Source organism: Aphelocoma coerulescens, unplaced genomic scaffold, assembly GCF_041296385.1.
Source record: "Aphelocoma coerulescens isolate FSJ_1873_10779 unplaced genomic scaffold, UR_Acoe_1.0 HiC_scaffold_64, whole genome shotgun sequence".
In the NCBI taxonomy this organism is placed as follows: domain Eukaryota; kingdom Metazoa; phylum Chordata; class Aves; order Passeriformes; family Corvidae; genus Aphelocoma; species Aphelocoma coerulescens.
Window position 1 is genome coordinate 74,614 of NW_027183992.1, and position 14,330 is coordinate 88,943.

Sequence of the window (14,330 nt, forward strand, 5' to 3'; positions counted from 1 at the left end):
CCTAAAGTCACCCCAAAAACCAACCCCGGGAGCCCAAAAAACCCCAAATCCCTCAGAGTCACCCCAAAAACCAACCCCGCAGCCCAAAAACCCCAGAGTCACCCCAAAAACCAACCCTGGGAGCCCAAAAACCCCAAAAACCCCCAAAGTCACCCCAAAACCAACCCCGGGAGCCAAAAACCCCCAAAACCCCCCAGAGTTACCCCAAAATGAACCCCTGGAGCCCAAAACCCCCCAAAATCACCCCAAAAACCAACCCCCGGAGCCCAAAAAAAACCCCAAAACCGCCAGAGTCACACCAAAATGAACCCCCGGAGCCCAAAACCCCCCAAATCCCTCTGAATCACCCCAAAAACCAACCCCGGGAGCTAAAAACCCCCAAAAACCCCCAGAGTCACCCCAAAATGAACCCCCAGAGCCCAAATACCCCAAATCCCCCCAGAGTCACCCCAAAAACCAACCCCGGGAGCCAAAAAACCCCAAAGTCATCCCAAAATGAACCCCGGGAGCCCAAAAACCCCAAATCCCTCTGAGTCACCCCAAAATGAACCCCGGGAGCCAAAAAACCCCAAAACCCCCAGAATCACCCCAAAATGAACCCCCAGAGCCAAAACCCGCCAAAGTCACCCCGAAAACCAACCCCGGGAGCCAAAAACCCCAAAACCACCCCAAAAACCAACCCCCGGAGCCAAAAACCCCAAAACCACCCCAAAATGAACCCCCAGAGTCCAAAAACGCCCAGAGTCACCCCAAAAACCAACCCCGGGAGCCAAAAACCCCAAAACCACCCTAAAAAACCCCCAATGGTTTCGGACCCCCCCAAACTGCCCCAAAACCCCCCCAAATTCCCCGAGGGCCCCCCCCAAATCCTCCCAATCCCCCCCAGGACCCCCCAAATCCCCCCCCAAATCCCCCCAAACGCCCCCAAATCCCCCCAGGAGCCCCCAAATCCCCCCCAAAGCCCCCCAGGACCCCCGCAAACCCCCCCAAATCCCCCCAATCCCTTCCAAAGCCCCCCCAGGACCCCCCAAATCCCCCCAGGACCCCCCCAAATCCCCCCAATCCCTTCCAAAGCCCCCCCAGGGCCCCCCCAAATCTCCCCCAAATCCCCCCAAATCCCCCCAAACCCCCCCAATCCCATTCCAAGCCCCCCCAGGACCCCCCAAATCCCCCCAGGACCCCCCAAGACCCCCCCAAATCCCCACCAAAGCCCGCCCAGGACCCCCCAAAGCCCCCCGAAATACCCCCAGGACCCTCCAAATCCCCCCAGGACCCCCCAAATCCCCCCAAATCCACCCAATCCCTTCCAAAGCCCCCCCCAGGACCCCCCAAATCCCCCCAGGACCCCTCCAAATCCCCCCCAAATCCCCCCCAAATCCCCCCAAAGCCCCCAGGACCCCCCAAAGCCCCCCGAAATTCCCCGAAATTCCCCCAAATCCCCCCAAATCCCATTCCAAGCCCCCCCCGGACCCCCCCAAATCCCCCCAAATCTCCCCAAATCTCCCCAGGACCCCCCAACCCCCCCCAAATCTCCCCCAATCCCCCCCCAGGACCCCCCAAATCCCCCCAGGATCCCCGCAAACCCCCCCAAATCCCCCCAATCCCTTCCAAAGCCCCCCCAGGACCCCCCCAAATCCCCCCAACCCCCCCCAACCCCCCCCCAAATCTCCCCCAAATCCCCCCAGGACCCCCCAAATCCCCCCAAATTCCCCCAAACTCCCCCCAAATCCCCCCAATCCCTTCCAAAGCCCCCCAGGACCCACCCAAAATCCCATTCCAAGCCCCCCCCAGGACCCCCCAAATCCCCCAGGACCCCCCAGGACCCCCCAACCCCCCCCAAATCTCCCCCAAATCTCCCCAGGACCCCTCAAGCCCCCCCCAAATCTCCCCCAAATCCCCCAGGGCCCCCCAACCCCCCCCAAATCTCCCCCAATCCCCCCCCAGGACCCCCCAAATCCCCCCAGGATCCCCGCAAACCCCCCCAAATCCCCCCAAATCTCCCCAAAATCCCCCCAGGACCCCCCCAACCCCCCCCAGGACCCCCCAAATCTCCCCCAAATCCCCGCAGGACCCCGCAACCCCCCCCCAAATCCCCTCAAATCTCCCCCAAACCTCCCCCAGGACCCCCCAAACCCCCCCAGGACCCCCCAAAACCCCCCCAATCCCTTCCAAAGCTCCCCCAGGACCCCCCCAAATCCCCCCAAACCCTCCTAAATCCCCCCAGGACCCCCCAACCCCCCCCAGAACCCCCCAGGACCCCCCCAACCCCCCCCCAGGACCCCCCAAATCTCCCCCAAATCCCCGCAGGACCCCGCAACCCCCCCCCCAAATCCCCTCAAATCTCCCCAAACCTCCCCCAGGACCCCCCCAAACCCCCCCAGGACCCCCCAAAACCCCCCCAATCCCTTCCAAAGCTCCCCAGGACCCCCCCAAATCCCCCCAAACCCCCCTAAATCCCCCCAGGACCCCCCAAACCCCCCCCCAGAACCCCCCAGGACCCCCCAACCCCCCCCAAATCCCCCCCAAATCTCCCCCAAATCCCCCCAGGACCCCCCCAAATCCCCCAAATCCCCCCCAGGACCCCCCCAAGCCCCCCCAAACCCCCCCCGGCCGCCGCCTGGGGCCCCACCTGAGAAGATCTCCCCGTGCCGGCTGTAGCCGCGGCTCCGCGCCCTCTCCAGCAGCGCCCCCAGCCCCACCCGCGGCCCGGGCGGGCTCAGCAGCGCCCCGGCCATGGCCAGGGCCACCAGCCCGCACCTGGCGGCCACCGGGAACAGCGGGAACAGCGGGAACACCCGGAACGGCGGGAATTCGGGAACAGCGGGAACGGCGGGAACGGCGGGAAACACCCGGAACGGCGGGAACGGCGGGAACAGCGGGAGTTAGCGGGAACAGCGGGAACACCCGGAACAGCGGGAACAGCGGGAACACCCGGAACGGCGGGAACACCGGGAACAGCGGGATACCGGGAACAGCGGGATACCGGGAACAGCAGGAACAGCGGGAATAATGGGAATTCAGGAACAGCGGGAACAGCGGGAACAGCGGGAACACCCGGAACGGCGGGAACGGCGGGAACACCCGGAACAGCGGGAACAGCGGGAACAGCGGGATACCGGGAACAGCGGGAACAGCGGGAGTGAGCGGGAACACCCGGAACGGCGGGAACAGCGGGAACAGCGGGAACAGCGGGAGTTAGCGGGAACACCCGGAACGGCGGGAATTCGGGAACACCGGGAACAGCGGGAACAGCGGGATACCGGGAACAGCGGGATACCGGGAACAGCGGGAACAGCGGGAACAGCGGGATACCGGGAACAGCGGGAACAGTGGGATACCGGGAACAGCGGGAACAGCGGGAACAGCGGGAACAGCGGGAACAACGGGATACCGGGAACAGCGGGAACAGCGGGAATAATGGGAATTCAGGAACAGCGGGAACAGCGGGAACAGTGGGAGTTAGCGGGAGTTAGCGGGAATTCGGGAATAGCAGGAACAGCGGGAACACCGGGAACAACAGGAATGTGGGAACACCGGGAACAGCGGGAGTTAGCGGGAACAGCGGGAACAGTGGGAAACACCGGGAACAGCGGGAGTTAGAGGGAATTCAGGAGGCTGGGGTGAGCGGGAATTCGGGAATCCGGGAATAGCGGGAGTTAGCGGGAATAGTGGGAATTCGGGAACAGCGGGAGTTAGCGGGATACCGGGAACAGCGGGGAACAGCGGGAACAGCGGGAACAGCGGGAATTCGGGAGCAGCGGGAACAGCGGGAACAGCGGGATACCGGGAACAGTGGGAACAGCAGGAGTTAGCAGGAACAGCGGGAACAGTGGGATACCGGGAACAGCGGGAGTTAGCGGGAACAGCGGGAACAGCCAGCAGGAGTTAGCAGGATACCGGGAACAGCGGGAACAGCTGGAGTTAGAGGGAACACCGGGAACAGCGGGAATTCGGGAACAGCGGGAACAGCGGGAGTTAGCGGGAACAGCGGGAACACTGGGAACAGCGGGATACCGGGAACAGCGGGAACAGCGGGAACAGCAGGAGTTAGAGGGAACAGCGGGAACAGCGGGAGTTAGCGGGAATTCGGGAATAGCAGGAACAGCGGGAACACCGGGAACAGCTGGAATGCGGGAACACCGGGAACAGCGGGAATTCGGGAACAGCGGGAGTTAGAGGGAGTTAGCGGGAACAGCGGGAACAGCGGGAACAACGGGATACCGGGAACAGCAGGAACAGCGGGAACAGTGGGAGTTAGCGGGAACAGCGGGAACAGCAGGAATAGCGGGAATTTGGGAAGAGCGGGAACACCGGGAACAGCGGGAGTTAGCGGGAACAGCGGGAACAGCGAGAGTTAGCGGGAATTCAGGAATAGCAGGAGTTAGAGGGAATTCGGGAGGCTGGGGTGAGCGGGAATTCGGGAATCCGGGAATAGCGGGAGTTAGCGGGAATTTGGGAACAGCGGGAACAGCGGGAATAGCGGGAGTTCGGGAATAGCGGGAACAGCGGGAATTGGGGGAATACCCGGAATTCGGGAACACTGGGAACAGCGGGAACAGTGGGAACAGCGGGAATTCGGGAATAGCGGGAATTCGGGAACACTGGGAACACCCGGAATTCGGGAAGAGTGGGAATAGCGGGAACAGCGGGAACAGCGGGAACGCCAGGAAGAGCGGGAGTTAGCAGGAGTTCGGGAATCCAGGAATCTGGGGTGAGTGGGAATTCAGGAATCCGGGAATAACGGGAGTTAGCGGGAGTTCGGGAATAGCGGGAGTTAGCGGGAATTCGGGAATAGCGGGAATTCGGGAATAGCAGGAATTCGGGAGGCTGGGGTGAGCGGGAGTTACCGGGAATTCAGGAATCCAGGGTGAGTGGGAATTCGGGAATTAGCGGAACTCGGGAATCCGGGGTGAGTGGGAATTCGGGAGTTATCGGGAATTCGGGAATCCGGGGTGAGTGGGAATTCGGGAATCCGGGGGTCAGCAGGAGTTATTGGAATTCGGGAATCCGGGGTGAGTGGGAATTCAGGAATCCGGGGGTCAGCAGGAGTTATTGGGAATTCGGGAATTCAGGGGGTTATCGGGAATTCGGGAATTCGGGAATCCAGGAGTTATCGTGAATTCGGGAATCCGGGGTTATCGGGAATTCGGGAATTAGCGGGACTTCGGGAATCCGGGGGTCAGCGGGAATTCGGGAATCCGGGGGGTTATCGGGAATTTGGGAATCCAGGGTGAGTGGGAATTCGGGAATCCTGGGGTCAGCAGGAGTCAGCGGGAATTCGGGAATTCAGGGTGAGCGGGAATTCGGGAATCCGGGGTGAGCGGGAATTTGGGAATCCGGGGGTCAGCGGGAATTTGGGAATCTGGGGGGTTATCGGGAATTCAGGAATCCGGGGTGAGCGGGGGTTAGGGGGGGTTAGCGGGAGTCAGCGGGAATTCGGGAATTCAGGGGGTTATCGGGAATTCGGGAACAGGGAACCAGGAATTTGGGAATCCAGGAATTCGGGGGGTCATCGGGAATTCGGGAATCCGGGAATTGGGAACCCGGGGTTTATCGGGAATCCGGGGTTTATCGGGAATTATTGGGAATCCGGGAATCCGGGGGGTTCATCGGGAATTTGGGGGGGTTTATGGGGAATCCGGGGGAATTATTGGGAATTCAGGGGGGGTTTATGGGGAATTCAGGGCTTTACTGGGAATTTGAGGAGTTTTACTGGGAATTCAGGGGGGTTTTACCGGGAATTCGGGAATTCAGGGGGGGTTTATTGGGAATTCGGGGGATTTATGGGGAATTTGGGAATTCAGGGGGATTATCGGGAATTTGAGGGGATTTATTGGGAATGCAGGGGGTTTATGGGGAATTTGGGGGGGTTATTGGGAATTTGGGGGGGTTTACTGGGACTTTGAGAGGCTTTACTGGGAATTCGGGGGGGGTTATCGGGAATTCGGGGGATTTACCGGGAATTTGGGGCTTTATGGCAAATTTGGGGGGGGGTTTCAGGAATTTGGGGGGGTTATCGGGAATTTGAGGGGTTTTATCAGGAATTCGGGGGATTTATGGGGGAATTCAGGGGGTTTATGGGGAATTTGGGGGATTTATTGGGAATTTGGGGGGTTTATCAGGAATTCAGGGCTTTTTCGGGAATTTGAGGGGTTTTCCTGGGAATTCTGGGGGGGTTTTACCGGGAATTCGGGAATTCAGGTGGGGTTTATTGGGAATTCGGGGGGGTTATGGGGAACTTGGGAATTCAGGGGGATTATCGGGAATTTGAGGGGATTTATTGGGAATGCAGGGGGTTTATGGGGAATTTGGGAATTTGGGGGGGTTATTGGGAATTCGGGGGGGTTTACTGGGACTTTGAGGGGCTTTACTGGGAATTCGGGGGGGGTTATCGGGAATTCGGGGGATTTACCGGGAATTTGGGGCTTTATGGCGAATTTGGGGGGGGGGTTCAGGAATTTGGGGGGATTATCGGGAATTTGAGGGGTTTTATCAGGAATTCGGGGGATTTATGGGGAATTCAGGGGGTTTATGGAGAATTTGGGGGATTTATTGGGAATTTGGGGGGTTTATCAGGAATTCAGGGCTTTTTTGGGAATTTGAGGGGTTTTCCTGGGAATTCTGGGGGTTATCTGGAATTCAGGGGGGTTTATGGGGGATTTGGGAATTCGGGGCGTTATTGGGAATTTGGGGGGGTTATGGGGAATTTGAGGGGTTTTTTCGGGAATTCAGGTGGGGTTTATGGGGAATTCAGGGGGTTTATGGGGAATTTGGGGATTTATTGGGAATTGGGGGGGTTTCTCAGGAATTCAGGGCTTTTTCGGGAATTTGAGGGGTTTTACCGGGAATTCTGGGGGTTATCTGGAATTCAGGGGGGTTTATGGGGAATTTGGGAATTCGGGGGGTTATTGGGAATTTGGGGGGTTTTACCGGGAATTCGGGAATTCAGGTGGGGTTTATTGGGAATTCGGGGGATTTATGGGGAATTTGGGAATTCAGGGGGATTATCGGGAATTTGAGGGGATTTATTGGGAATGCAGGGGTTTATGGGGAATTTGGGAATTTGGGGGGGTTATTGGGAATTCGGGGGGGTTTACTGGGACTTTGAGGGGCTTTACTGGGAATTCGGGGGGGGTTATCGGGAATTCGGGGGATTTACCGGGAATTTGGGGGGGTTATGGCGAATTTGGGGGGGGGTTTCAGGAATTTGGGGGGGTTATCGGGAATTTGAGGGGTTTTATCAGGAATTCGGGGATTTATGGGGAATTCAGGGGGGTTTATGGGGAATTTGGGGATTTATTGGGAATTTGGGGGATTTATTGGGAATTTGGGGGGTTTCTCAGGAATTCAGGGCTTTTTCGGGAATTTGAGGGGTTTTACCGGGAATTCTGGGGGTTATCTGGAATTCAGGGGGGTTTATGGGGAATTCGGAATTCGGGGGGATTTATCGGGAATTCGGGGGATTTATCAGGAATTTGGGGCTTTATGGTGAATTTGGGGGGGGGGTTTCAGGAATTTGGGGGATTATCGGGAATTCAGGGGGTTTATTGGGAATTCGGGAATTCGGGGGGTTTATGGGGAATTCAGGGGGGATTATCAGGAATTCGAGGGGTTTTATTGGGAATTCGGGGGGTTTATGGGGAATTTGGGAGGTTTCACCAGGAATTCGGGAATTCAGGGGGGGTTACTGGGAATTTGGGGGGTTTTATCGGGATTTTGGTGGGATTTTGGGCGATTCTGGGAAGGTTTTATTGGGATTTGGGAGGTTTTATTGGGATTTTAGGGGTTTTTTTGGGAGTTTTGATGGATTTTTGGGGGGTTTTGTTGGGATTTTGGGGGTTTTGTTGGGATTTTGGGAATTTTCAGGGGTTTTGTTGGGACTTCAGGGGAGTTTATCGGGATTTTATTGGGATTTTAGGAGGTTTTATTGGGATTTTAGGGGTTTTTCTGGGAGTTTTGAAGGATTTTTGGGGTTTTGATGGGATTTGGGGGATTTTATTGGGATTTTGGGAGTTCTTGGGGGGCTTTATTGGGATTTTGGGAATTTTTAGGGTTTTATTGGGGTTTTAGGGGATTTATTGGGAGTTTGGGAGTTTTGGGGGGTTATTGTGATTTTATTGGGATTTTTGGCCGGTTTTGTTGGGATTTTGGGGGATTTTATTGGAATTTTGGGGGATTTTATTGAGATTTTAGGTTTTTTTGGGGTTTTGATGGATTTTTTGGGGGTTTTGTTGGGATTTGGGGGATTTTATAGGGATTTTGGGGGATTTTATTGAGATTTTAGGGTTTTTTTTGGGGGTTTTGATGGATTTTTGGGGGGTTTTGTTGGGATTTGGGGGATTTTATTGGGATTTTGGGAATTTTTAGGGGTTTTGTCGGGACTTTAGGGGAGTTTATTGGGATTTTGGGGGCTTTTATTGGGATTTTAGGGGGATTTTCTGGGAGTTTTGAGGGATTTTTGGGGTTTTGATGGGATTTGGGGGATTTTATTGGGATTTGGGGAGTTCTTGGGGGGTTTCACTGGGATTTTGGGATTTTTTAGGGGTTTTATTGAGGTTTTAGGGGGTTTATTGGGAGTTTGGGAGTTTTGGGGGGTTATTGTGATTTTATTGGGATTTTTGGCCAGTTTTTTGGGATTTTGGGGGATCTTATTGAGATTTTAGGGGTTTTTTTGGGGTTTTGATGGATTTTTTGGGGGGCTTTGTTGGGATTTTGGGGATTTTATTGGGATTTTGGGAGTTCTTGGGGGGCTTTATTGGGATTTTGGGAATTTTTAGGGTTTTATTGGGGTTTTAGGGGATTTATTGGGAGTTTGGGAGTTTTGGGGGGGTTATTGTGATTTTATTGGGATTTTTGGCCGTTTTTTTGGGATTTTGGGGGATTTTATTGGGATTTTGGGGGATTTTATTGAGATTTTAGGGGTTTTTTTTGGGGTTTTGAGGGATTTTATTGGGATTTTGGGGGATTTTATTGAGATTTTAGGGGTTTTTTGGGGGTTTTGAGGGATTTTTGAGGGATTTTTTGGGGTTTTGATGGGATTTGGGGAGTTCTTGGGGGGCTTTATTGGGATTTTGGGAATTTTTAGGGTTTTATTGGGGTTTTAGGGGGTTTATTGGGAGTTTGGGAGTTTTTTGGGGGTCTTATTGTGATTTTACTGGGATTTTTGACCGGTTTTAATGGAATCTTGGGGGATCTTATGGAGATTTTAGGGTTTTTTGGGGGTTTTGATGGATTTTTTGGGGGTTTTATTGGGATTTTAGGGGATTTTCTGGGAGTTTTGAGGTATTTTTTGGGGTTTTGATGGGATTTGGGGGATTTTATTGGGATTTGGGGAGTTCTTGGGGGGCTTTATTGGCATTTTGGGAATTTTTAGGGGTTTTATTGGGATTTTAGGGGATCTTTTTGAGTTTTGAGGGATTTTTTGGGTTTTGATGGAACTTTGGTGATTTTATTGGGATTTTGGGAGGTTTTATTGGGATTTTAGGGGGTTTTATTGGGAATTTGGGAATTTTTAGGGGGTTTGTTGGGATTTCAGGAGGTTTTTTCGGGATTTTCAGGGGTTTTATTGGGATTTTAGGGGGGTTTATTGGGGTTTGGAGGGATTTTTGGGGGGTTTTGGGACTTGAGGGATTTTATTGGGATTTTGGGAGGTTTTGGGGGGCTTTACTGGGATTTTTGGGGGTTTTCTTGGGATATTGGGGATTTTTAGGGGTTTTGTTGAGATTTTGGGGGCTTTATTGGGATTTTGGGGAGTTTTATTGGGATTTTGGGGGATTTCCTTGGGATTTTGGGGGATTTTATTGGGATTTTGGGGATTTTAGGGGTTCTCTTAGGATTTTTGGGGGTTCATTGGGGGTTTGGGAGGTTTTCGGGGGGTTTTATTGGGGTTTTGTGGGATTTTGGGGGGTTTATTGGGATTTGGGGGGCTTGGGAGACTTTACTGGGATTTTTGGGGGTTTTCTTGGGATATTGGGGATTTTTAGGGTTTTTGTTGAGATTTTGAAGACTTTATTGGGATTTTGGGGAGTTTTATTGGGATTTGGGGGCTTTTCTTGGGATTTTGGGAGTTCTTGGGGGGCTTTATTGGGATTTGGGGATTTTTTAGGAGTTTTATTGGGGTTTTAAGGGGTTTATTGGGAGTTTGGGAGTTTTGGGGGGGGTTTATTGTGATTTTTGCAGGGGTTTTTTGCGGTTTTAATGGGATTTTGGGGTGTTTTATTGGGATTTTAGGGGTTTTTTTTTGAGTTTTGTTGGAACTTTGGGGATTTTATTGGGATTTCAGGGGTTTTGTTGGGATTTTGGGAATTTTTAGGGGTTTTGTTGGGACTTTAGGGGAGTTTATCGGGATTTTGGGGGATTTTATTGGGATTTTGGGAATTTTATTGGGATTTTGAGGGGTTTTGTTGGGATTTTGGGGGTTTTCTTGGGGTTTCCTTGGCATTTTGGGGATTTTATTGGGATTTTAGGGGTTCTGCTAGGATTTTTGGGGGTTCATTGGGAGTTTGGGAGGTTTTCGGGGGGTTTTATTGGGGTTTTGTGGGATTTTGGGGGCTTTACTGGGATTTTGGGGATTTTTGTGGGGTTTTATTGGGATTGTGGGAGGTTTTATTGAGATTTTATGGGGGGTTGGGAGGCTTTATTGGGATTTTTGGGACTTTATTGGGATTTTGGGGGATTTTATTGAGATTTGGGGGGGTTGGAGGATTTTATTGGGATTTGGGGGATTTTTGTGGGGTTTTATTGGGATTTTGGGGGATTTTATTGCAATTTGGGGGGATTGGAGGATTTTATTGGGATTTGAGGGATTTTTGTGGGGTTTTATTGGGATTTTGAGGATTTTATTGGGATTTCACTGGGATTTTGAGGATTTTTGTGGTGTTTTTTGGGATTTTGGGGGATTTTATTGAGGCTTGGGGGGATTTATTGGGATTTTATTGGGATTTTGGGGATTTCTGTGGGGTTTCATTGGGATTTTAGAGAATTTTATTGAAATTTGGGGATTTCTGTGGGATTTTATTGGGATTTGGGAGATTTTTGTGGTGTTTTTTGGGATTTTGGGGGATTTTATTGAGATTTGGGGGGGTTGCAGGGTTTTATTGGGATTTTATTGGGGTTTTGGGGATTTTTGGGGGGGTTTATTGGGATCTTGGGGATTTTTTTGTGGGAGTTTATTGGAACTTCGGGGGATTTTATTGAGATTGGGGGGATTAATTGGGATTTTATTGGGATTTTATTGGGGTTTGGGGGATTCTGGTGGGGTTTTATTGGGATTTTGGGGGATTTCATTGGGATTGCACTGGGATTTTGAGGATTTTTGTGGTTTTTATAGGGATTTTGGGGGATTTTATTGAGATTTGGGGGGTTTTATTGGGATTTTATTGGGATTTCTGTGGGGTTTTATTGGGATGTGAGAGAATTTTATTGACATTTGGGGGGTTGGGGGTTTTATTGAGATTTTATTGGGATTTCGGGGATTTTGGTGGGGTTTTATTGGGATTTGGGAGGATTTTATTGGGATTTCACTGGGATTTTGAGGATTTTTGTGGTGTTTTTTGGGATTTTGGGGGATTTTATTGAGACTTGGGGGGATTTTATTGGGATTTTATTGGGATTTAGAGAATTTCTGTGGGGTTTTATTGGGATTTCTGTGGGGTTTTATTGGGATTTTGGGGGGATTTTATTGAGACTTGGGGGGATTTATTGGGATTTTATTGGGATTTGGGGGATTTTGGTGGGGTTTCACTGGGGTTTTGTGGGGTTTTATTGGGATTTTGGGGGGATTTTCAGGGCACCTCGGCCCCTCTGCCCCCCCCCACCCCCTCAGAGCCCCCCAGGACCCCCCCGAGCCCCCCCAGGACCCCCCCAGGGCCCCCCCAGGACCCCCCCAGACTCACTGGGGCCCGTCCTGGATCAGGGGGGGGCACCGGGCGGTGGAACAGGAGCCACTTCAGGGGACCCTCGAAGCTTTTTGGGGAGGGGCCCAGCATGGGAGACCCCCCCCAAAAACGGGGGGACTCCCCCCAAAAACCCCCAAACCCCCCCAGGAGCCCCAAAACACCCCCAGACCCTCCCAGGACCCCCCAAAACCCCCCCGACCCCCCCAGGATCCCCAAAACCCCCCCAGGACCCCAAAAACCCCCCAGGAGCCCCCAAACCCCCCCAGACCATCCCCGGAACCCCCAAACTCCCCCAGGAGCCCCAAAACACCCCCAGGACCCCCCAAACCCCCCCAGGAGCCCCAAAACACCCCCAGACCCTCCCAGGACCCCCCAAAACCCCCCCGATCCCCCCAGGAGCCCCAAACCCCCCCCAGGACCCCCAAAACCCCCCAGGAGCCCCCAAAACCCCCCCAGACCCTCCCCGGAACCCCCCAAACTCCCCCAGGAGCCCCAAAACATCCCCAGACCCTCCCAGGACCCCCCAAAACCCCCCCAGGACCCCAAAAACCCCCCAGAGCCCCCCGGAACCCCCCCAAACTCCCCCAGGAGCCCCAAAACACCCCCAGACCCTCCCAGGACCCCCAAAACCCCCCCAGGACCCCCAACCCCCCCCAGGCCCCCCCCAGGAATCCCCCAACCCCCCCCAGGAGCCCCAAAACACCCCCAGGCCCCCCCCAGGACCCCCAGAACCCCTCCAGGACGCCCCCAGGAGCCCCCAAACCCCCCCGGGACCCCCCCAAACCTCTCCAGGACCCCCCAAACACCCCCCGGACCCCCCCAGGACCCCCCCCAGGACCCCCAGACCCCAACCAAGCCCAGCCCAGAAGGACCCCCCTGACCCCTCCCTGACCCCTCCCACGACCTCCCCACCCAGGACCCCTCCCCAAATCCTCTGAGGACCCCCCTGACCCCCCCCAGGACCCCCTCAGGACCTCCTCACCCAAGACCCCTCCCCAAAACCCTCCCAGGACCCCCCAGACCCCCAGGACCCCTCCCACGACCCATCTAGGACCCCACCCAAGGCCCCTCCCCAAAATCCCCCCAAGACCCCTCCCCAAAATCCACCTAAGACCCCTCCCCAAACCCAGCCCAGGACCCCCCAGACCCCTTCCAAGACCCCCCAGACCCCTCCGGACCCCTCCAAGACCCCTCCCCAAAACCCCTCCAGACCCCTCCCCAAAATCCCTCCAGACCCCTCCCCAAACCCAGCCCAGGACCCCCCAGAGCCCTCCCAAGATCCCCATGAACCCCCAGACCCCTCCGGACCCCTCCCCAAAACCCCTCCAGACCCCTCCCCAAAACCCACCCAAGACCCCTCCCCAGACCCCTCCAAGACCCCCCAGGACCCTCCCACGACCCCTCCCAGACCCCTCTCGGACCCCACCCAAGACCCCTCCCCAAAACCTCTCCAGACCCCCCCCCAAAATACCCCAAGACCCCTCCCCAAACCCAGCCCAGGACCCCCCAGACCCCTCCAAGACCCTTCCCCAAAACCCACCCAAGACCCCTCCCCAGACCCCTCCAAGACCCCCCAAAACCCTCCCACGACCCCTCCCAGACCCCTCCGGACCCCACCCAAGACCCCTCCCCAAAATCCCTCCAAGACCCCTCCCCAAAATCCCTCCAGACCCCTCCCCAAACCCAACCCAGGATCCCCCAGACCCCTCCCACGACCCCCAGACCCCTCCCAGACCTCTCTCGGACCCCTCCCCAAAACCCCTCCAGACCCCTTCCCAAAATACCCCCAGACCCCTCCCCAAAATCCCCCCAGGACCCCCCAGACACCTCCCACGACCCCCAAACCCCTCCAAGACCCCCAGGACCCCTCCTCAGACCCCTCCAAGACCCCTCCCCAAAACCCACCCAAGACTCCTCCCCAGACCCCTCCAAGACCCCTCAAAACCCTCCCACGACCCCTCCCAGACCCCTCTCGGACCCCACCCAAGACCCCTCCCCAAAACCCCTCCAGACCCCTCCCCAAAATCCCTCCAGACCCCTCCCCAAACCCAGCCCAGGACCCCCCAGACCCCTCCCACGACCCCCAGACCCCTCCCCAGCCTCAGCCCAGGACCCCCTACCCCCCTCCCATTCCCCCCCCACCCCCCAGCCCCCGACCCCCCCCCTCGACCCCCGTGACCCCGCCCCTCCCCCACCTGTCCCTCCGCCGCCTCAGCAGCTCCCGGAGCCCTCCGTCCTCTCCCAGCGCCTGCCCCGCTCGCTCCAGCGCCTCCCGCAGGACCCGGCTCAGCCCGGGGGGGGTCCCGGGGGTCCCGGGGGTCCCGGGGGGCGGCGGGGGAGGGGGCGGGGGAGGGGGCGGGGGTGGGGGAGGGGGCGGCGGCCGCTCCATGCCCGGGCCCGGGCGGAAGCGCGGCCTCGGCGGGGTCAGGGGGC

The 14,330-nt window shown here is 55.7% G+C and overlaps 1 protein-coding gene across 1 annotated transcript in view; it reads right to left on the reverse strand.

Moving 5' to 3' along the window:
• LOC138102226 (atypical kinase COQ8B, mitochondrial-like) overlaps window positions 1–14,286 on the reverse strand; it is an 86,275-nt gene extending 71,989 nt beyond the window's left edge. The window contains exons 1-2 of the mRNA XM_068999957.1: window positions 14,093–14,286; window positions 11,895–11,964 (exon numbers count right to left, since the gene is read on the reverse strand). Coding sequence (XP_068856058.1) covers window positions 11,895–11,964; window positions 14,093–14,286 — 264 coding nt within the window. The remainder of the gene's footprint in view (window positions 1–11,894; window positions 11,965–14,092) is intronic.
• Between the last annotated feature and the right edge of the window lie 44 nt (window positions 14,287–14,330).